This window comes from Antedon mediterranea, chromosome 2 (genome assembly GCF_964355755.1).
Source record: "Antedon mediterranea chromosome 2, ecAntMedi1.1, whole genome shotgun sequence".
NCBI lineage: Eukaryota > Metazoa > Echinodermata > Crinoidea > Comatulida > Antedonidae > Antedon > Antedon mediterranea.
In genome coordinates, this window is record NC_092671.1 from 40,646,136 (window position 1) to 40,671,409 (window position 25,274).

At 34.5% G+C, this 25,274-nt stretch overlaps 1 protein-coding gene across 1 annotated transcript in view; it reads right to left on the reverse strand.

Annotated features, from left to right (window-relative positions):
- Positions 1-25,274, reverse strand: part of LOC140041136 (EF-hand domain-containing family member B-like) — a 31,291-nt gene that overhangs the window by 3,069 nt on the left and 2,948 nt on the right. The window contains exons 2-8 of the mRNA XM_072087552.1: positions 10,307-10,366; positions 9,835-9,978; positions 2,890-3,070; positions 2,296-2,536; positions 1,740-2,046; positions 1,215-1,530; positions 712-893 (exon numbers count right to left, since the gene is read on the reverse strand). Of these exons, the coding sequence (XP_071943653.1) occupies positions 712-893; positions 1,215-1,530; positions 1,740-2,046; positions 2,296-2,536; positions 2,890-3,070; positions 9,835-9,978; positions 10,307-10,366 (1,431 nt within the window). The remainder of the gene's footprint in view (positions 1-711; positions 894-1,214; positions 1,531-1,739; positions 2,047-2,295; positions 2,537-2,889; positions 3,071-9,834; positions 9,979-10,306; positions 10,367-25,274) is intronic.

The following is a 25,274-nucleotide window of genomic DNA, read 5'->3' on the forward strand; positions in this document are numbered from 1 at the left end:
CAATACAGACTGCTTCATCATTGCTGATGATGATGCAATACAGGAGGGTGAGGTTTTGAATCTTCACCTCTTATTATTCAAACATGTTCTGTAAAGTAATTCATTAAATATACATTTAAAGTTTTAAAGTACCTTTACAAATTACTAAACATTTGCAGGCAACAATTAAAAAATAAACACTGATGACCACCAGCGACCTCATATAATTAGAAATCAGAATCTAAATTAATTCACAAATTTCACAACAATATTAAGCCGTTTGGTAATACAAATATTGCCACAGATATACACATGCATACAGTGAGCTGCATTACAACAACAACATATAGATATATAAATTACTATTGCAAACATACTGATTGTTTTATTTCACATGTGATAATTATCATTTCACTGTGCTGCATTAAATAAAGCAATTGCTCTTGATTAAAGCATAACAATTAAAACCACAGATTTAAATTGACAACGATTTACCTAGAATTGCTTCCAAAATATTGTTTGGTGTGAAAACTATAAATGGGAAGATTATTTAAAACCTTGATAATTGAAATCAGTATCAGAAAAAGACAAATGGTTTTAAACCTCGATACTAGTAGAAATTATAACACAACTGGGACATGGGTTTTTTAAAAAGATCACAGCTAAAATATCAAAGTTAAATCAAGTCTTTACATAATTTAAAAAAAAGTTTCGTTTTTTTCCATAGCTTACCTCTCCTTGGTTACGTGGCTGAAAAAAGTCTTTTTCATAGACACCTCTGTTGCTGTAAACTGATGGGTTAACCAATCCATATGTATTGGACTCATCACCATAGTTTGTGCGATCGCTAATTCTACGAACAATTGGTGGCGCTAAATCACTACGTATTGTTGGAACACCATATTTTCTATATCCTGTTGTTAAAGTAATTTGTAGAAAATTGAATCTTTATAGTATTATTGACATAGTAGTAGTAGCAACTCAGATAATTACAGTACATTACTGCGCTCATAAACAATTTTTTTTGCTTTAAAAAAAATTAATAAAATACAAAAATAAACATGATAAATTAAAAGTTGATGACAGACAAACTATTTTACAAAAAAAGGGTGATGTACCCAAATATGGTAGTGGTATGACATCATCATGTCCATATATGGGAACATCAAATTTTGTTGTCACATAAAGTTTGATAGTGTAGGCAGAGCTTTGTGAGAGAAAACTAGAGTTGTTACCTTGTGTTGAGACACCACCAACCGCTGCATTTATCATGGAAGACGAGGTCCTGTGCTCTCCAACAGCTTGGTCAATCTGTTTACTAATAACATCTGGCATGTGTGCTGCTGCTGTAGAAGGGGCTAACAATGTTTCTTCACTACTCATTTTATCTTTCCAGTTTAAAAAGTTTGCAAATTCATTGTAATCAATAGTACCATCATTGTTAGCATCACAGTATGATATGAGTTGTATGAGTAGTTCTGGATCCACTGGTAAGTTGAACTGTAAACAACAATCTTGTAATTCATTGATGTCGATTCTACCATCACCATTCTATCAAAACAAACACACACTTTATGAGTGAGTTTACGATATATTATTACTTTATTTATATTAAATAATGTTCCATGTCATGTCACAATTTCTTCTTTCATCTAATTTATATCCTGTATAAAAAGTTAGATAGAGTTGCAGTATCTATCTATATGTAAATAACTTAATGTATTATAATATTCCAACAATGTACTTGAATATATATATACCTTATCATAGTGCCTGAATGCTGCACTTAGATCATTAAAATTGTGATAATTTGATTTTTTTAACTGCTGTCGTACAGCCGAAAGCAGTCCACGTTGTCGTTCTTTTCCACGTAGATAGTCACCCGGGACACGGCAGTGCATCAAATCACCAGCACCGTACTCGTCAGGGCGTATCAAAATACCAAATGTGTGGTCTTCGGATACTCTCATCGTGTCCTTGATCGGATCATGCACCTTACCAAGTTGTGGCTGTGTTCGTTCACGGAAATCATCAACTCTTTTGGACACTATCTTTGACCCTTTGTCCCTGTTAACATAAAATCTGGTTAAGCTCTATCTACACTGTCAAACTAGTTGACTAGTGTGATGTGCACAAATATGGTAGTGATGTGCTCAAATATGGTAGGATATAAAATCATCGTGTCCATATACTGTATGGGCACATAAAATTTTCTGTCACATAAATTTTGATAGTGTAGACAAAGCTTTAGTAATAATCTGTCAAGTTATTATTAATAAATTGTATGGATTTATAAAAAGTTTATATAACACTTACAGTTGGTCGTTCCTGAGCCATTTTAAAGATTTACTAACATGCTTGCCATCATTCTCATGTGGAGTTGCAATTCCAAACGTACCATCCTTTGGATATCGTGACCAATCGTAGTTCCTATCCAAACCTTCACCAACTTCAAAGTCATGGTGAGTTAATTTATACAAATCATTTCCTTGCATAGATTCTATGTAAACTTGTTGATAAGATTTGTTTGGATTCACTAGCTCTCCTGCGGTGCCATCTAGTGCAGTAAAGTACAAAATGAATCTGTTAGTACTTTATTACATGCTAGTTTAATGACATTCAATGTGATCCTGTTCATCCAATAAAATGTGTATTTAAATTGGGCCTGCAGTTACTACTACTATTTACATAGAGAATTATAAATGTAGTACACTATGGGTTAAAACCTGGATACCGCAAGTAACCAACCCCAAAAAGGTATGTATATCTGAAAGCTAAATTATTTAAACAGTTATAATCAGGTCGATATGAAATGAATGTATTTTTGTATGAGCTGTTTGGCTAACTAATTTGCATAATTGAGACAAAGCAGATCAAGTAATTTGCATAAGATGGCATAGATTCACGTACCAAAAACATTCTTCAATCCAAAAGATGTTCCATAGATGTCCACATGATCTGGTAAGCCACTGGTTTGGTCATGTGACTTCCCTAAGGGAGCTCTCTGTTTGTTTGCATATAAAGATTCTTTTTTGTCCAGATAACGCTGGTTAAATAACGTCTTTGGGTCAGGATTCACAAGATTACCAGCCTGAAAATGATAACAATAACAACATTATATATCAATAGATGCAGATTGTATTTAAACAACATACAGTAATAAAACTAACTCCAAATAACGAGAGGCAAGCCATGATTCAACGTTTCGATCTTTTGATCATCATCATCAGGATTATTCAAATATTAATAACAAAATTAACATTGCTCTCTCTCTGTAGAGTTATTTCACTTACTATAAAGATGCTTGTATTGAGAAATTTAATTGAGCACATTCATTTTTTTTCCCTTTGAGTCTACAGTAATGCTAACACTATGGTTAGTATCAACCTGTATGTACAGTAATGCTAACACTATGGTTAGTATCAACCTGTATGTACAGTAATGCTAACACTATGGTTAGTATCAACCTGTATGTACAGTAATGCTAACACTATGGTTAGTATCAACCTGTATGTACAGTAATGCTAACACTATGGTTAGTATCAACCTGTATGTACAGTAATGCTAACACTATGGTTAGTATCAACCTGTATGTACAGTAAACACTATGGTTAGTATCAACCTGTATGTACAGTAATGCTAACACTATGGTTAGTATCAACCTGTATGTACAGTAATGCTAACACTATGGTTAGTATCAACCTGTATGTACAGTAATGCTAACACTATGGTTAGTATCAACCTGTATGTACAGTAATGCTAACACTATGGTTAGTATCAACCTGTATGTACAGTAAACACTATGGTTAGTATCAACCTGTATGTACAGTAATGCTAACACTATGGTTAGTATCAACCTGTATGTACAGTAAACACTATGGTTAGTATCAACCTGTATGTACAGTAATGCTAACACTATGGTTAGTATCAACCTGTATGTACAGTAATGCTAACACTATGGTTAGTATCAACCTGTATGTACAGTAATGCTAACACTATGGTTAGTATCAACCTGTATGTACAGTAATGCTAACACTATGGTTAGTATCAACCTGTATGTACAGTAATGCTAACACTATGGTTAGTATCAACCTGTATGTACAGTAATGCTAACACTATGGTTAGTATCAACCTGTATGTACAGTAATGCTAACACTATGGTTAGTATCAACCTGTATGTACAGTAATGCTAACACTATGGTTAGTATCAACCTGTATGTACAGTAAACACTATGGTTAGTATCAACCTGTATGTACAGTAATGCTAACACTATGGTTAGTATCAACCTGTATGTACAGTAATGCTAACACTATGGTTAGTATCAACCTGTATGTACAGTAAACACTATGGTTAGTATCAACCTGTATGTACAGTAATGCTAACACTATGGTTAGTATCAACCTGTATGTACAGTAATGCTAACACTATGGTTAGTATCAACCTGTATGTACAGTAAACACTATGGTTAGTATCAACCTGTATGTACAGTAATGCTAACACTATGGTTAGTATCAACCTGTATGTACAGTAATGCTAACACTATGGTTAGTATCAACCTGTATGTACAGTAATGCTAACACTATGGTTAGTATCAACCTGTATGTACAGTAATGCTAACACTATGGTTAGTATCAACCTGTATGTACAGTAATGCTAACACTATGGTTAGTATCAACCTGTATGTACAGTAATGCTAACACTATGGTTAGTATCAACCTGTATGTACAGTAATGCTAACACTATGGTTAGTATCAACCTGTATGTACAGTAATGCTAACACTATGGTTAGTATCAACCTGTATGTACAGTAATGCTAACACTATGGTTAGTATCAACCTGTATGTACAGTAATGCTAACACTATGGTTAGTATCAACCTGTATGTACAGTAATGCTAACACTATGGTTAGTATCAACCTGTATGTACAGTAATGCTAACACTATGGTTAGTATCAACCTGTATGTACAGTAATGCTAACACTATGGTTAGTATCAACCTGTATGTACAGTAATGCTAACACTATGGTTAGTATCAACCTGTATGTACAGTAATGCTAACACTATGGTTAGTATCAACCTGTATGTACAGTAATGCTAACACTATGGTTAGTATCAACCTGTATGTACAGTAATGCTAACACTATGGTTAGTATCAACCTGTATGTACAGTAATGCTAACACTATGGTTAGTATCAACCTGTATGTACAGTAATGCTAACACTATGGTTAGTATCAACCTGTATGTACAGTAAACACTGGTTGAAATTAAACAACTAACTTGCATTCATTCAATCAACTAACAGTCACAATCCTAATGCTAATTATCTCAATGTTCTGTTGGAAAATCTTATTATAATATATATTTCTAAATAGTAATCACTATTCCCCAAAGACTTTCCCTTGAAGATTTATTTATATTTGTATTAAGATACTGAAATGTAAATCCATGTGATTTATAAACCTGAATTATTTATAGAGGTTATTCCCCTTAACACAATTCATTTATTTATTTACTGACATATTATACTGTATAATATATCTGACTTTTTTCCCATTAAAAAGGTTCTTTCAATAAGAATCACATCTTGAGATATTATAAATTAATGATGGGTGTGCTTATTTTGCTTATTTTTACTAAATGGGGTGTGGTCCTATGCCACTGTCAAAGTAAGCAGCTCATTAAGCTGAGATGTAAACTATAAATAATAATAATCAATAATTGAGGATATTACTATAGTATGTTACATGTCAAGTAGTTGTAAAGTGTGCTACATAAAATAAAACCAGTTACATGTCAAGTAGTTGTAAAGTGAGCTACATAAAATAAAACCAGTTACATGTCAAGTAGTTGTAAAGTGTGCTACATAAAATAAAACCAGTTACATGTCAAGTAGTTGTAAAGTGTGCTACATAAAATAAAACCAGTTACATGTCAAGTAGTTGTAAAGTGTGCTACATAAAATAAAACCAGTTACATGTCAAGTAGTTGTAAAGTGTGCTACATAAAATAAAACCAGTTACATGTCAAGTAGTTGTAAAGTGTGCTACATAAAATAAAACCAGTTACATGTCAAGTAGTTGTAAAGTGTGCTACATAAAATAAAACCAGTTACATGTCAAGTAGTTGTAAAGTGTGCTACATAAAATAAAACCAGTTACATGTCAAGTAGTTGTAAAGTGAGCTACATAAAATAAAACCAGTTACATGTCAAGTAGTTGTAAAGTGTGCTACATAAAATAAAACCAGTTACATGTCAAGTAGTTGTAAAGTGTGCTACATAAAATAAAACCAGTTACATGTCAAGTAGTTGTAAAGTGTGCTACATAAAATAAAACCAGTTACATGTCAAGTAGTTGTAAAGTGTGCTACATACAATAAAACCAGTTACATGTCAAGTAGTTGTAAAGTGTGCTACATAAAATAAAACCAGTTACATGTCAAGTAGTTGTAAAGTGTGCTACATAAAATAAAACCAGTTACATGTCAAGTAGTTGTAAAGTGTGCTACATAAAATAAAACCAGTTACATGTCAAGTAGTTGTAAAGTGTGCTACATAAAATAAAACCAGTTACATGTCAAGTAGTTGTAAAGTGTGCTACATAAAATAAAACCAGTTACATGTCAAGTAGTTGTAAAGTGTGCTACATAAAATAAAACCAGTTACATGTCAAGTAGTTGTAAAGTGAGCTACATAAAATAAAACCAGTTACATGTCAAGTAGTTGTAAAGTGTGCTACATAAAATAAAACCAGTTACATGTCAAGTAGTTGTAAAGTGTGCTACATAAAATAAAACCAGTTACATGTCAAGTAGTTGTAAAGTGTGCTACATAAAATAAAACCAGTTACATGTCAAGTAGTTGTAAAGTGAGCTACATAAAATAAAACCAGTTACATGTCAAGTAGTTGTAAAGTGTGCTACATAAAATAAAACCAGTTACATGTCAAGTAGTTGTAAAGTGTGCTACATAAAATAAAACCAGTTACATGTCAAGTAGTTGTAAAGTGTGCTACATAAAATAAAACCAGTTACATGTCAATTAGTTGTAAAGTGTGCTACATAAAATAAAACCAGTTACATGTCAAGTAGTTGTAAAGTGTGCTACATAAAATAAAACCAGTTACATGTCAAGTAGTTGTAAAGTGTGCTACATAAAATAAAACCAGTTGCATGTCAAGTAGTTGTAAAGTGTGCTACATAAAATAAAACCAGTTGCATGACAAGTAGTTGTAAAGTGTGCTACATAAAATAAAACCAGTTACATGTCAAGTAGTTGTAAAGTGTGCTACATAAAATAAAACCAGTTGCATGTCAAGTAGTTGTAAAGTGTGCTACATACAATAAAACCAGTTACATGTCAAGTAGTTGTAAAGTGTGCTCACTGCTACATAAAATAAAACCAGTTACATGTCAAGTAGTTGTAAAGTGTGCTACATAAAATAAAACCAGTTGCATGTCAAGTAGTTGTAAAGTGTGCTACATAAAATAAAACCAGTTACATGTCAAGTAGTTGTAAAGTGTGCTACATAAAATAAAACCAGTTGCATGTCAAGTAGTTGTAAAGTGTGCTACATAAAATAAAACCAGTTACATGTCAAGTAGTTGTAAAGTGTGCTACATAAAATAAAACCAGTTGATGCTTTCATTTAGTTTGTTTCCAATTTGAATAAGTAGATTGCGAGGATGAATCATTCATTCAAGACTACCAAGCAGTTTCCATAGATACAGTCAAAATTGATTAAATACATTCTCTAATTGCTATCTTAAATCAAACTAAAGATAAGTATAGCTTTGTAGGCCTAAACTACTACAATAACCTGACAAGTAATGTTTAAAAAAAGTATAGTTGTAGGCCTACACCAGTAACAATAGCCTGACAAATGATGTTTAAAGTACAGTAGATATAGTAGTAATCATTCTTGTCATCAGAAAAAACAAAATACACGAGTGTAAAAAACAAAATACATGAATGTAAACCACAAAACATATTATATTCATTACTTTTATCCTATATTTATTGCAGAAGATGTATTTAAATACATTCCACATTATTAGATTAATAACAAGTGGATAATAATGTAAACCTCCATTAATTAAAGTAAAAATAAATAATAATAATATTGTCATTAGGCCTACATTCTCTAAAGTATAATGTAATTCCTGGTATCATAAACTTGGTATTAGTACAATGTTTCTGATATTTCCTGAAATTAAACCTACAATTAATTAGAAATTTTAGTAGTAGACATATTTCACATTTTTTTCTCAAAAATAATACCTTTGCTTACTAATCTAACTGTATAGTATATTTAATACCTTTGCTTACTAATCTAACTGTATAGTATATTTAATACCTTTGCTTAGTAATCTAACTGTATAGTATACTTAATACCTTTGCTTACCAATCTAACTGTATAGCATACTTAATACCTTTGCTTACTAATCTAACTGTATAGTATATTTAATACCTTTGCTTACTAATCTAACTGTATAGTATACTTAATACCTTTGCTTACTAATCTAACTGTATAGTATACTTAATACCTTTGCTTACTAATCTAACTGTATAGCATACTTAATACCTTTGCTTACTAATCTAACTGTATAGTATACTTAATACCTTTGCTTACTAATCTAACTGTATAGCATACTTAATACCTTTGCTTACTAATCTAACTGTATAGTATACTTAATACCTTTGCTTACTAATCTAACTGTATAGCATACTTAATACCTTTGCTTACTAATCTAACTGTATAGTATAATTAATACCTTTGCTTACTAATCTAACTGTATAGTATACTTAATACCTTTGCTTACTAATCTAACTGTATAGTATACTTAATACCTTTGCTTACTAATCTAACTGTATAGTATACTTAATACCTTTGCTTACTAATCTAACTGTATAGCATACTTAATACCTTTGCTTACTAATCTAACTGTATAGCATACTTAATACCTTTGCTTACTAATCTAACTGTATAGTATACTTAATACCTTTGCTTACTAATCTAACTGTATAGTATACTTAATACCTTTGCTTACTAATCTAACTGTATAGTATACTTAATACCTTTGCTTACTAATCTAACTGTATAGTATATTTAATACCTTTGCTTACTAATCTAACTGTATAGTATACTTAATACCTTTGCTTACTAATCTAACTGTATAGTATATTTAATACCTTTGCTTACTAATCTAACTGTATAGTATACTTAATACCTTTGCTTACTAATCTAACTGTATAGTATACTTAATACCTTTGCTTACTAATCTAACTGTATAGCATACTTAATACCTTTGCTTACTAATCTAACTGTATAGTATACTTAATACCTTTGCTTACTAATCTAACTGTATAGCATACTTAATACCTTTGCTTACTAATCTAACTGTATAGTATACTTAATACATTTGCTTACTAATCTAACTGTATAGCATACTTAATACCTTTGCTTACTAATCTAACTGTATAGCATAATTAATACCTTTGCTTACTAATCTAACTGTATAGTATACTTAATACTTTACCTGCTATGGTGGTTGCTTCTGATTTACTATATTGTGGTAGTTGACACTTCTTTAGTGCCAACCCACACTATTGACTTAAATTATGAACTATTCATAAAGAATTTTATTAATTAACAACTAATACTGGTAGGCCTACTTGTATTTATTTTATTTGTATAAATTTGAATATTATCTGTTTGAATTCTATCTTTAATTTATATATGATTAAATGCTTTAGTACTTAATCTGTAAGTGGTAACTTAAAAAAACAAAAATGACAGTTATCAATATGCATTTTAATTACTGTTATTGAACATTTTAATTCCAACATAACTAACCTGTAAAGATCCTGATGTAGGAACACCATGTGTAAGATGGGAAGCAATGTCAACATCATTTGCTTTACCATAAAACACTCTGCGAACTTGAGGTTCTGCGTGGGTAAAGTTACGGAATTTCTTTACTGTATCTGGTGTCTCAACCTGTAATAAACAACATACTTAATTCAACAACTATATCAGTTTTTAGTGGGCCTCCTATCACAAGCCCCTTGGGGTTTCCTGGAGGTCCCTTTCATCTTTGTTTTACTCCTTTTTTTGTGTGTTTTTGTTTATTTTATGAGATGAATAAAAAGAAATTATGATTACAACAATGTTGCATCTATCAATATTTAATTATTGGAGGAAAAGAATTTTAATCATTTTTTAGTGTATTTTTTATTTTTGATTAAAGTAATGTGAAAATGCTTTAAAAAAATAATAATCATGGTAATAAAGTTAAAGTCTGTAAATAAAATCAAATATTATTTACCCTTGGTATACTTAGACAATCTTTGGCTGTATTTTCACGCACAGTAATCAGCTTCCCTGCCTACAATTTTACAAAATAAAGCATTTCATTAACAAATTTATCTATAAATAGCAATTGAAAAGATTACTACTCTTTAATTAAAATTCATATAAACTGTTTTTTCTCATTATATGAATCCAATCTTCAATATAAGGTAGTTGCCATAGCGATAAGAAGTATATAGGAAGTATTTAATATTCATCATTTATTATAATGGTATTATTAAATGACTAACAAGGCGGTGGTTGGGTTTACAGAACAAAAGATGCATAGGAAATGGAAGTCATTATTTTATAGTATTATAATAATTTATTCTCCATTCTACAGAGCTTAAAAAATAAGACAGTATAAGGATGGCACATTTTATAAATAATAACAATAATAAAATATGTGTAACTTGTTGATTAACATCATTAATGAAATAAGGTAAAACAAGATTTTATTAGAAAGTATCTAAGAAATAATACATTTGTACGCGATTGGCGTACCATACTTACCTGGAGTTTTGGACAGCGTGTGTGTTCACGCAGGTTGGGTTGAAACATTGACATGTTATGTTATGTTGAAGTATAGAGTATTTAATAAACTTCACTTTACTGATAATAGTGGTCGATATATTTAATTGGTGCCGAAACCCGGGAGCCATTTCATGCGAGGTATATTATCCTCGCATGAAATGATATTATGATATTCACTTCAAATCAATACTTTTTATTCAATTATTATCAATAATAGTATTAGTAATATTACTCTGTATATTGGGGTTTTAGTTAAATGTTATACAGTATAACAGCACTGCTCAATCGCATTAGGAAAACGAGCCCTATTTAACGTGAGCTTTTAGTACCCCGGCTAACCCGGGGTACTATAATTGCCTGTAACTGTTTTGACCCTGATCAGTCTTGTTGATGGGTAATTAACAGAACAGTGGCCATCAATCATGCAGGAAAGTATCTGGGTACTAAAAGAGGCCAAGCCCACTTTGTTTGCCAACAGCCAATCACCGACAGCATCAGGTTTCAGTTACAGCATGTTTTAATGATTAGGTAATAGTTTGATTTCATGAAATAAATGAATATTTATATAATAGCCTTATCACGCATTATAATCATTTAAGTAAGCCTTTATTTCCATGTTTCCTTTTCGATTTTGTACATTTTAACAACATTGTATGGGGAGCTACAAAGTTCAACCTTAGATTGAGTAGTCAAGCGATCAACCAATTACAATTGAATAATTTTAATTTTATTAATTTACCAATGAAATACATAGCCTACTACAAATTGATTCTGAAATAAACTGGGATGGTGCGATGGGATTTGGTAGGAATGTCAAGAGGTACACCATCACATCAGACTCGGGCTGAGGTATAGGCAGGGAATAACAACTCCCTGGTATAGGTAGGCCTACAATTTTTGAGAATATGAGCGGGAAATTCAAATAAAATAATGTAGCCGTAGGGGGTGGTACCCATACGCTTCCCAAAAAGTGTTTGCGCTATATTAGTATATAGGACCAGATATATGAATTAATTAATAATACTAAACAATCTAAAAAATAAATCTTTTTATTTAAAAAAATGTAATTGAATGAATGTTAATAAACATAAACGAAACCCATATAAATAACAATCCTTTTTATTGTGTAATAACAAGTTGATGTTATACGATATTATAATAGAAGGATTATGCCTCATTTTAGTTGTTTATGTTATTCTAAGAAAACTGCACATAGGCCTACATACATTATGTTCACTTTAGCACTCTAGCTAGTATTTTAAAACATTGATGACTAGCAATTATACACGCCCGGGCGGGTTTCCTATGTAGTTTTAAAACTTCACAGTACATTCCCGATCATTTGATAACTCATTATCCAGATGCCCTAAAATGCACCCACCTCCCCAACACACACCCGCACTCGGGGATTTTTTAACTTATAATGTTAAACTTCCTGGTACAAATTCTATTGCAAACCCCGGCTCTATGACGGTTTTCAAATGCAGTTAAAACATTCCCCCAGTTCACATTACTCATGTGGTCATTGATACTAACCCCAGCAAATCACTAAGCCTCCAACCCCTCTAACCTCTGCACACTGTGATTTTTTTAAATATAGTTTAAAACCTTCCCAGTACAATTGTGGTCATACAATCACGAAATATTGTGCTACCTACATTTGAGAAAGTGTGCAATCCATTAAAAAAATTGTGCTCCTCTTTGAGAAATTGTGCAATATGCAACATTCAGGAAATTGTGCTACCTTTTTGAGAAATAATTGTGCTAACCATTCGGGAAATTGTGCTACCTCTTTGAGAAATTGTGCTACCCATTCGGGAAATTGTGCTACCTCTTTGAGAAATTGTGCTAACCATTCGGGAAATTGTGCTACCCATTCGGGAAATTGTGCTACCTCTTTGAGAAATTGTGCTAACCATTTGGGAAATTGTGCTACCTCTTTGAGACATTGTGCTAACCATTCGGGAAATTGTGCTACCTCTTTGAGAAATTGTGCAATCCATTCCGAAAGTTGTGCTACTTCTTTGAGAAATTGTACGTACGGTATACCTATTTGAGAAATTGTGCTATCTTTTTCACATTTTTTCATCCCCTTCATAATCCATATTCCTATATCTTACCATGCACCAACTCATTCCAAATGTTAAAGGATACAAGATATACTGTGACGGGATTTAATATATGTGCTAACAATACTTTATCGCATTATGCAGGTTCACATTTTTATATATCTATAGTTCACTATGTCGGTCGGTCTGTCGGTCTGTCTGTCTGTTGGTCCGGTATCACTATGCATGTTATTGCTTTCTGACCTTATCTTGATATCAGTTTAATCTAGCTAAGTCAATTTTTCACAGTATATTCCTTATGGCCAGGAATCGATGTGGTTATGTTTTCACGGTGCGCAATAAAAAATTACACGGTCTACGCACGATTTAACGAAATCACGTTTGTAATCATATCTTCACAACCATGAATCACAATTAAATAAAATTTGGTACTCATAAATTTCAGGGCATAAATCATGGCAATACAATTACGTGCGTAGCGCATGTAACGCATGCGTACGCGCGCTTAAAATTTTCAAAATTTATTTTCGATGAAATAAGAGTACGTTTCAGGCAATTTTAAGCGTTTACAAAATTGCCATGAGTGCGTAGATTTTTGCGCGCGCACTGCGCGTTAAATGTTATTGCGCACTCTTTTTGCCCGATTTCTGTTTTCTTGACTTACTTTTCAACTAGAAATTACGTTATATGAGCACGTCAAAAGTGACAGGCTACGCACGTGTAAATTAAAAAAATATAAATGTTTTTAAACATTTCAACATTTTTACACATGTTCAGTAGTTCACTATGTCGGTCGGTCTGTCAGTCTGTCTGTCGGTCGGTCCGGTATCACTATGCATTGTAGCACGCGACTTAATGGCTGTTGGCCTTGTTTTTTAATGGACAGGAATTTTTTAAGAATATAATTATACTCTATAAAATTTAATTCAAATTAGGCCCATAATATATGTTTACATGGCAATTGTTAATTTTCAAATTAAAATAAATATATAACATGCACATAAAGATTTTATTCAGTGTATTAATTACAGTATCTGATTTTTTAGTTAATCGTTAAAATAATGATATCCTGGCCTATAACAAAAATGTTCCATCTGTAACATTAACAACCATTTTTTAATATTTACTTAGACCTAATCTATTGATTACAATTCAGGAGTTACAAATTAAGAGTTAACATTTTTGGTATCGTTACTTCACACAACTTAGACAAACAAATGTCACATTAATGTGAAAAAAAACTGAACTATTATGTATTGAGAAAAACATAAATATATATTTCCTCCATAAATGTGCATACAATTGGGGTATACTCAAGAAAAGGGGTTTATAATTGAGACATAAAGTAACTATTATATAAAATATGATTATAAAATACAGTATTTAATTGTTTGCTTATAATTTGAAATAGTATTACTGTACTATTTATTATAGGCCTATATATTTAACATTAGAGGGGTGGCAAATCCATAGAGATCATTTTGAGATCTCAGCTGAAGAACATGAAATAGTTTATAAATATAGTTTTAATTTCAAAACAAAAGTTTTTGCTTTTCCAGCGATTTTAGTCTGGGTGCACAAAACACAAATTTTTAATTTAAACTCATCTCTACAGTTCATTCTTTGGCTCCCTGCTGTTAGATTAGAACTGACCTTGCTAACCACAAGGCCACTTGCATTCTTTAATTTTGTGTGCAAAAAATTTACCCATGGTATAATGGTGGTTTCTAAATACAATGAGTGACCAATTCCAAAATAGGCTGTGCATTGCAGCCAATCAGAAGCAAGGAAGGCTGAGCCTGGAAGATGAACAAGGTGTTACGTGATTTATTAATTGCCTAAGACATTAATGACTGGCTTTAGGCAAAAATAAACAAGTAAGATGCCAGAGGCAAAAGCTCACGCTAAATAGGGCTCGTTCTCCTAATGAACCCATTCAATCCCTATCCACAATGGTACACTACACCAACCATCTCGTGATGAATCAGTATTAAAAGTTTGTATGCATTGCGACAATTTTTTGCGTTAATTGACCAATCACGATAGTGTCACAGACGTTCCAACCCTCCCGAATTTCTACGGTAGCCTCCCGAATTTTCCTCCAATCTCCAGAATGTTGGTTTATTAATGTAAGTAATTTATGATTTAAAAAAAACATTTTTCAAATCTATGTTCACCATTGTCTGAATGATGTCTTTTAGAAGGTTTATTTCTGTATTTTATACATATTAATTAACTAGGCTTACATCAGATTTTACTAAAATGTGCGATGCACCTCTGATCACATTGAAAGTCTGATTATGAGGGTATTTTGTGTAATAAGTAATAAAGCGGGTGTAAGATTTTAAATATTTTTAGAAGATTTTAAATGTTTAAAAGTTGTCTAATAATCTATATATAAATTATGGTTAATTCTGACATAGGCGAGCACAATGCAAAAACTTCGGTACAAATCTCCGCCTTGGATACCTACCTTATCTATCCGAGATGTACCGCGAAACGTAGATTTGATAACATTAGTGTTCACGCCGACGCTATTGTTCCATATTTATATCTTAGGAAGATATTATAAAGAGTTTTTTAACAACATTTATGATTTCAACATTAGATTTTCCTCTCAATTTCAATTCTTCCCGGTCAAAGTAATTTCCGGGTTTAAGATAAGTTCACCTTGCAACAACCTTAGTTTCAAATATTTTCTCTCTTTTAAACACAAGGGAGCAGTTAAAATAATAGATTTGACCCTAAAGGTGACTGGAAACAGGCACTTTCCATCAATCAATACAGTGTCCCTTTGGAAGACGAAAAATATGTCAGAATTAACCATAATTTATATATAGATACCGCGCGTGTGTGAAGGTACAGTAGTTAAATAATAGGAATTATACTGCAAATTAAATATACGCCAAAGAATCAGAATATATTGTGGGGAATAGTATTATAAAATTACATAGGGAGATTTGATGATAAGACATTTTTCGAGTGAAATCCTGATAGCTGAGTTTTATTGAGTAAGCTTGCAGGAATAACTGTAGGCTATCTTCCTGTGTCCCATTAGGACCAAGATGTCTGCCCATGTTGCAAGCCGTAATGTCTTCTTTCTTGGGCCGACTCTGTCACGGCAGTTAGTTTCAAAAGATGATTAAATTAAATAATGTATTAATAATTATTAGGATGGTATTCATTTGAATAAACGCCTCTCCAATAAAACATCACTTTGAATAATAAACCCTCCCCCCCCCCCAACCCAACTATCTAATAAACGTCCATCCACATATTTATAATAAAACAATTATACTATTTGTAGTAGAATTCACCGCACTGTTATCTACAATTTATTAAGCATTTGTTATTCTTTTTTAGCACTTTTCATATCTATTAGAGGATTTCATTTGATTATAAATGTTACCATATTATTAAAACTAAAAAATTTAACATATATCCCTCGAATAAGCACCTCCCTCAAATGACCTCCGCCTCCCCAAAGGGCCCTACCAAACAATAAAAACTATACTTTAAAATGTTATTAATCATCTAAAACACTGTGATACAAAGTAGTTTAGTTTTACGAATGTCAAGCATTTTCAATAATGGTAACCGACAGAAAACGTATAAGGAGAACATTATCATTCCGAGAACCATCGTCTACTATTCCTAGAGGGGGAGCGAGCGAAGCATTAACATTAAACTCAGATTTTCGCCCAGTTTCTAACCTTCATACCTTAGGTAAGATTATTCAGTATCTAACCATTTCCTGTCTACTTTATGAAACATATCAGTCGGTATAAATAATATAATAAATCTCATAGTACGGAAACTGCTCTATCGCGTTAAAAGTGATATATTATGTTGATGAAACCTGATAAAGGGTGATATATTATGCTATAGTTTTGGCAGTTTTTTTTTATCCTTTTGATACGATAGATCACGACATCCTGATCAGTCGTATGCAGAATGAATTTGGCATTACTGGCTTTTCTTTATTAATTGGGTAGATAGAAATAAAATTACTTCAGCATTACATAAAAGGGAGTTTTTTATTGGCGTCTTTCTTGATTTTTCAAAGTCAGTCAAATACCACAATACTTCTATCACAATTAATTGATTGGTTTAAAAGTTATTTATTATTTACCTCCGCCAAGGAGGTATCTCTAATCGATCGCGACGTGTGTCTGTTTATTTGATTGTCTGTCTGTTTGTTAGCAGAATTACTCAAAAAAGTTATTGCAAGAAATATGTGGCCAAGGACCAATTTTTGACCACTTTTTAGTTTTATTTTCAGACCTGCTAGTGTTAAAGCGAATTTACGATTTGCACCGAATAGAGGTGTTTTTCACATGTACAAACTGTTTTACATATAAACACAATATACACAAATAAACGTCGTAGAAGTGGTGTATTATTGTCATGCAGTACATTTGAAATCGCTGAAATTATACTATGTATTCGAGAACCATCCCTAGTTGTTAAAATTGTTATAAAATACTAAAAAATATTTTAGAAGTGATTATATCGAATTACAGTACTTAAAAATGCTTATATATTAAAATGCTTATATATTATGCGTGGTGCGTGTGAGTGTTAGGCTACTATTATGTAGTTTCTTTTATATTATATGTAGGAATACTTTAACTTTCCAACTTGTATCTTTAAAACCTTATTTCATGTTTTTTTCTTTATGATAATGTTTTATTTTTCAAAGGGTCTTACGACTACAGACAATTCCTTGTCTCTGTAAGATTCATGTAACATATATATTAAATATCTAACATATTGTAGATTCTGTAAGTAAATGCACGGTGTTATCATTGAGTTTGTACGATATTGAGTTAAATTTTGTGCAAACTTCCATTTCGTATGGTCTCTATCTCCTTGGCTTTGCGCGCGCGGTCTTGTTGGCTTTAGAAACACCTATCAATAGAGGGCGACATTAAAAAAATATACTGTAGAAATTTGTTTGGCGTGCGAGGTCAATATACACTTACACTTACACTTACACTTAATGTTTGATGGAAATAGTTTAGGCTAGTGCCTATTAGATTCCATTTCTAGCCGAAAATAGTTGTCAAGTCTAGACTTAAAGATGTTCACTGAAGAGGCTTGTATTACATATTCAGGCAGAGAATTCCAGTGATGTATGACTCTGATGGTAAAAAAGTTGACCCTGCACATAAGATTTCCTCTAAGTTTTGGACGATATAGTTTTAAGCTGTGTCCCCTGGTTCTGATGTTGTGAGACAATTTAAATAAATCTTTTGGGTCAATATCCTCAAAGCCTTTCAAAATTTTGAAAGCTTCAATCAAATCTCCTCGTAGTCTTCTTGTCTCTAATGGTTGAAGATCAAGATATTCTAACCTTTTTTCATATGGTAGATCACTTATTGACTTGACCATCTTTGTAGCTCTTCTCTGCACCTTCTCCAAGATTTCTTTGTCTTTGTTATAGTAAGGAGACCAGGACTGTATACAGTATTCCATATGTGGACGGATGTATGCCTTGTACATGACCTGAAAACTTTCTTTGTCAATATTTTTGAATGTTCTTTTGACAGTTCTCATACTATTCGTCGCTCTAGCTGCTGCTAGTAGTATATAATATAGTAGCTGCATCAAATTTGTTTTCGGTATTTAGATATTGTTATTTTGTTTTCGGTTTGTTTTCGGTTGTTTATGGTTGTTTTCAGTTGTTTATGGTTGTTTTCGGTTGTTTTCGGTAATTAGACTGACCGTAAAAATCAGTTTGATTAGCAATATTGCTAAACAAAATTTTAAAATGAAATTTTTCACTGATCATATAAATAGGCTGGCCTAGGCTAGGCCTAGGGCCTATACCTAGCCTCTAGCCTAGAGGCTAGGCCTACTGATACTAGTAGGCTAGAAGACAGGATCACCGCAAACACACTCAGCAGACTCTACTACTATTGAAATTGATTGGTGGACTTCTGACACTGTGGGTGAGTGAGTGCGAGTCATGCATGTTGTGAGGCCCTTAAGGCCGCCCATACGTATGACGTAGGTAGTTGGAGAGAAAGAGAAACAATTACGTGCGTAGACCGCCATATTGTTCGTTTGACTTGAGTTGTTATTAAAGTTAGTTATAGCACATCTTTGTGTATAGTTTTATTATTGTGGTATTGACGAAGCAACATACCCAAACATGGCGCTGCGAGCAATCAAAGTTCAGCCTCCCAAGCTAGATTTAGCGAGCGACAGACTGTCGGAGTTTCGTGTATGGAAAACTCAATGGGAAGCGTACATTGCTGTCACTGAACTTGATCAACAGCCCAACCAAGCACAGGTAAACGTGCTCAGTTTGAGCCTTTCTGTTGACACTATGAAGATTTTAATGAACCTAGGCCTTACTCAGGCTCAGCTCAAGTCACCCACGGACATTATTACGGCGTTGGAAACGCATATTCAAGGTCAACTGAACGAATCCGTTGAACGGAAAAAGTTTCGATCCAGGGTACAAAAACCTGGCGAAGAATTTGACGACTACCTTGTTAGCCTACGCGACCTTGTACGCGAATGCAACTTCTGTAATGATCAATGTGCTAAGAATGCCATAAGAGATCAAATCATCGAGGGACTCTCTGATAATACAATTGTTGAAAAACTCTTAGCGATTGACAAATTGGATTTGACCAAAACCATATCAACGGTACGTGCATTAGAGGCCGCTAAACGACAAAGGGATGAAATAAATCCTCAACAGCTAAGCCTAGACCAGACAAGCACTACTGCGGCTGTAAGAAAGTCCAATAATATGAGAAAACATCACAGTAAAAAACCAGAAAAGCAGCATATTAATAAGCAGCAGGGTAAGCAACAACCATCTTCTAGTAATAATGATAAATGTAACTACTGTGGCAAGGTCCACCAACGTGGAAGACAGCACTGCCCCGCTGCAGATGCTACGTGTAATACGTGTAGGAAACGCGGACATTTTTCAACCGTATGCCGCTCTAAGCCCCAAAATGGAGCGATACGGATCAATACGTGCAGTCAGTACGATCAGTTTACACATGCACCTCGAACCACAGTAATGATAACACACAGGGAACATGCCGTAGACGCTCTTGCTCTTCCTGATTCCGGTTCAGATATTTGCCTCGCTCCTACATCACTGCTCGAACAAATTAATGACCACGTAGAGAATCTCATCCCTTGCAAAATACGACCTGAAACTGTCGAAGGTAGCAGAATTCAGATTGCAGGAAAATTACCACTAATCGTTTCAACCGACGAACGTTGCGTGAGTGTTACAATTTATTTTTCTGATGACATCGATGACATTATTTTATCATGGAATGCATCAAAGCAGTTGGGATTTCTCTCACCAGCTTACCCTGAGCCACTGTGTCACGCAAACGTTGCATCAGTTACTAACATTAGTCCGATTGCTGCGCCACGTTTCAATCTGACTAACTTGTCCAAGGAATTTCCAGAAGTGTTTGATGGTATAATTCGCTCGATGCCTGGTGAAAAATTCACAATCAAGATAGCAGATGATGCTAAACAATTTTGTGTTAGCACCCCACGAAAGATACCGTATGCCTACAATGATAAGCTGAAAGCAGAGCTCGAAACGCTTGAACGCCAAGGCATCATTGTCAAGACTACTGAACATTCCAATTGGTGTGCTCCAATCGTCATTGCACCAAAGAAGGACACTGAAAAAATCAGAATGTGTGTTGACTTATCTCAACTAAATAAAAGTGTAAAACGCGAGTATTATCCTCATACTACTCCACAGGAAGCTGTAGCAGATATTGCTGCATCCGATGCTCAGTTCTTTACTGTAATCGATGCGCTGAAAGGATATCACCAAATTCCATTAGAGAAACAGAGCCAATCTTATACAACGTTCATAACTCCCTTCGGACGGTATAAATATTTGCGAGCACCATACGGTATCACATCTATTTCGGACCATTATAATCGTCGAATGGATGAGGCGCTTCAAGGTTTAACTAATCATAGACGCATAGTCGACGACGTGGTTATTTTCAGTAAAACCAGACAAGAGCATCAGAAAGTGGTTACAGAATATCTCAAGAGATGTCAACAACACCATATTGCGCTGTCAACTGATAAGGTACAGTTATGTAAAACTACAGTTGCCTTTGCAGGTTTCACCTTATCACGTAATGGATATTCGATCGGTCCTAAAACCATGGAAGCGATCAGTAAATTTCCAAAGCCCAGTTCCAGATCAGATTTGAGGGTATTTAGTGGACTTGTAAACCAACTTGCCTCCTCGACTAGTAAGATCGCAGAGCTGATGACTCCACTACGACCCTTGCTATCTGAAAAGAACGAATTCATGTGGAATGCTGTTCATGATCAAGCTTTTGATAACGTTAAGAATGAACTTTCTATAGCACCCACAATGGCGTTTTTTGACTTAAAAAAGCCAACGAGATTGACCACTGATGCCTGCAGACATGGCATTGGCTATATTCTATCTCAAAGACATGATGGTGATGAGTGGAAAACAGTACAGGCCGGTTCGCGATATCTGACAGATGCAGAAAGCAGATACGCAGTGATAGAACTTGAAATGTTAGCCGTTGCTTGGGCAGCACAGAAATGCTATATGTTTTTAGATGGATTACACCATTTTCAAATAGTCACTGATCATCATCCGCTTATTCCTATATTGAACACTCATAGATTAGATGAAATCGTCAACGTCAGATTACAACGACTTAAAACTAGAATGTCTCGATACAACTTCACTGCACAGTGGGTTAAAGGCAAAGACAACTACGCAGCAGACGCACTGTCACGTTACCCACATGCGAATCCTTCGAGTACAGATGAATTAGCTGAACAATTAGCATTCAACGGTCAAGAATCTAGTCCAATACCTACATTGGCTGCCATTCGAGCAGCCACGGACAGTGTGGACGCTGATAATGCCAGATTGCTCGAAATATTGAAGGCCGCAAATGATGACAATGAATATCAGACACTGAAACAAATGGTATCTACAGATGACTTCCCAGCAACGAAGACGAGTATGCCTGATAATCTAAAGAAATACTGGTGTATTCGAGCTGAATTGTCAGTTGAACAAGACCTTCTTGTATATGGATGCAGACTATTTGTTCCAGAGGCCCTTCGACCAATCATGTTAGACAAGCTTCATCATGCACATCCTGGAATTCGAAGAGCTCAAGACAGGGCCCGTATGATTTTATATTGGCCGAACATTGATCGAGATATCGAGAACATGACTTCAAACTGTAAGTTTTGTCAGGATAACTTACCTGTCAATCCCAGAGAACCACTGATTCAGAAACCCCAACCAACCAGACCCTTCCAGCAACTTGCAGCAGATTTTGCCTTTGTGAATGGTAGAAATTATCTGATCGTGGTTGATTGCCTAACTGACTGGCCAATTATTGAAGATATGGGTAAGAATACTACTACAGCAGCTACGACTGAAAAGCTAAGGGACATATTCTGTAATGTTGGTGTACCTGAAGTATTTTGGTGCGACGGAGGACCACAATTCACCTCCAATGGTTTTAAACAGTTCGCTAATAACTGGCAGTTCACCATAAAATACAGCTCACCTTATCACCAACAATCTAATGGGAAAGCTGAAGCTACAGTCAAATCCATGAAAAAGCTTATCCGCTCATCATCTTCAAATCATACATTACCAGACAAAGAACAGTTAGCAAAAGCGCTCTTGCACTACAGAAATATTCCATGTAGGAAAGATGGATTATCTCCTGCTATAAAGTTATTTGGACGACCTATTCAGGATACACTACCAACGCACCATCGCGCCTTTAATGCCGACTTCCAGAAAGATATTAAGGAAGCCCAAATCATCTTGGAAAAGGGGAAGGTGAAAGAGAAACAATACTTTGACCTTCACACCAAAGAACTGTCAGATTTAAAGCTTCATAACCATGTTGCAGTATATAATCATTTAGATAAACTGTTTAACATTTACGGAACAATAATTGATATAAAACCAAACAGGAGATACTTCATCAAAACATCGGGGGGAAGGGTGTTAGTTAGAAACCGACGCTTTATACGTAAACGTACGCCGCAATCTATTGGCTTTGTACCAGTGGACCTGCCCAAAAGGCATAGGTATATGCGCAGCACCATTAAGGCCCCTGCAAGATTGATTGAAGATCCAAAATGGCCATAAGCACTTTGGATCTAAGGGGAGGTGTGAGGCCCTTAAGGCCGCCCATACGTATGACGTAGGTAGTTGGAGAGAAAGAGAAACAACGTGCGTAGTGTAGTGCCGCTACACAGATGCTTAAGCGGAGCGCGTCGCTCTAAACACCTGGACGCGCTCCGCCGTGTGTATCTTGGAACGTCAAGTACGTTAGGGACACTTGAGAAGTCGACGACGGAAACTAAACCTATATTATTACTACTCACTTATTATTATCATACAAAGACTATTACAATGGTGAGTATTTTACGTTGTAGTCTTTTATCGTAGTTAAGGAACTAAACCAAGAGACTAGCAATCTCTTTATTGGCGACGAGGATTAAAATTAAACGCGATATTTTTCTGGCGAAATATGACGCCGAAAATACGCGAATCTGGACGTGCGTTGTTTATATTTACATTCAATGTATCGGCCCTCGCCAATTCATCACCGTCTCGAGGATAAGAACGTGAATGTTTCTTATAAGTTCATGTTCTCTCCGAGAGTTGGGGATGAATAGTAGATTAGGATTTATTATTTTTATTTTTTATATTTAATATTCGACGAATGAACGATTGGCCTATACTAGATGAAACTGTAGTATAAGAATATTATTATTCATGCTCGTGACATGAATTTCATGCTCGTGACATGAATGTTCACGCTCGTGACGTGAATGGGTTTTGTATGTTAACCCGCTGGACTCGTGATTCCAGAACGAAACGACATGGCCCGTGTTTCATGTCCGATTTCGGAAAATATACGATTAGGTTAGGCTAGGAAGTATTAGTTATCATATTAGTGGGCCAGTTGTTTACGTCGTTCCTTCACTGGAAGTCGGCAGTGTTGGAAGAATTTATTTATTTATTTTATTAGTTTATCATGAACCGCAAAAATAAATTAAACCTTTGCCTTTTTTGAAAAAAAAAAAAATTTCATTAGAGGGAAGATGGTTGAAAATATACTGGTCAATTGTATTAGGCCTAGATCCTCCGAGTCTTGGGCGATAGTTTTTCGATATTGTTTCAGATCTCATCCAGGTCTTATTCCATTCGAACAAACTGCCGCGCAGTTCTTGGACATCATACGATTGGCTAGGCTACAGCAACCAATCATATCATTGCATTCGCATAGTCGCTACCTGAGAGGGTCGTGCAGCGCGAGCTGTGCACTATCCAGGGAATGAAAATGCAAGCGATGATGACGCGGTTACGTGCGTACTCTGATTGGTTGAGCAATGAAAGAATTCTATGTACTAATAGTTCTGATTGGCTATTTACTTTACGGAAACATCCTATTTTTAGAATACTATTTTTAGGATGTGGATGTGAGTTTTAGTTATACGCACGCCGGTACGCTCTGGCGAATGCTCAGAATTCTATTATTACGCAGTTATTTACTGTTGGGTTGTAGTTGTTTTAGGAATCAATGAAGTGGACATTTATTTGAGATTATAAAGAATTTATTATTAGCTTACATTGTGATATTGTTCTGTGTGTTCTTTCTAAATGTGTCTACTGTATTCATTGGTGACTAATTCAATCGAAAGATTCCAACGGTAAATTTAGTTCAGTCACAGTATAACTCGGTAATTCTGAACGAGTATACTAGAAGAAGGGCGAGTTTTATGGTAAACTAGTTCGCTCAATGTAAGAAGACTGAGGGCAATGATTCGAGGTCGGAACGAGTTCTTGCACGCGATCGGGAGACGTAACATGAGTTGCGGATCTAGATAGCTATGGCATCAACTACGTGCTTTATTCGGTGTTTGCTTATAACGAAGAAAGCACCGGCTCTGTTAAAAAAAAAAATAATAATGCGCCGACATCGGCGAAAATCATAAAAGGATAGTACTGACGAGGTCTTTGAAGGGTCTGATCTTGAAGTTAATCCTAATAATCAGGTGACTTCAAAGAATGCGTCGATTAGTTTTAACGGGAAGGAGGAGCAGTTATTCCTGACGTTAACTCTGTGTCGAATGTAACCACGGATAGGTGGTTTAATTCCTGTTCCAACTACGGTACTCCTAATGGGGATATCTGAAATCGCGACTCTCATTATCCGGGCGATGACAACATGCGTTTCGATGAACGAGCTGGCGGCGAGTCCAATAGGTTTGTGCCTATGGAACGCGGTCGAGTTCCTTGGC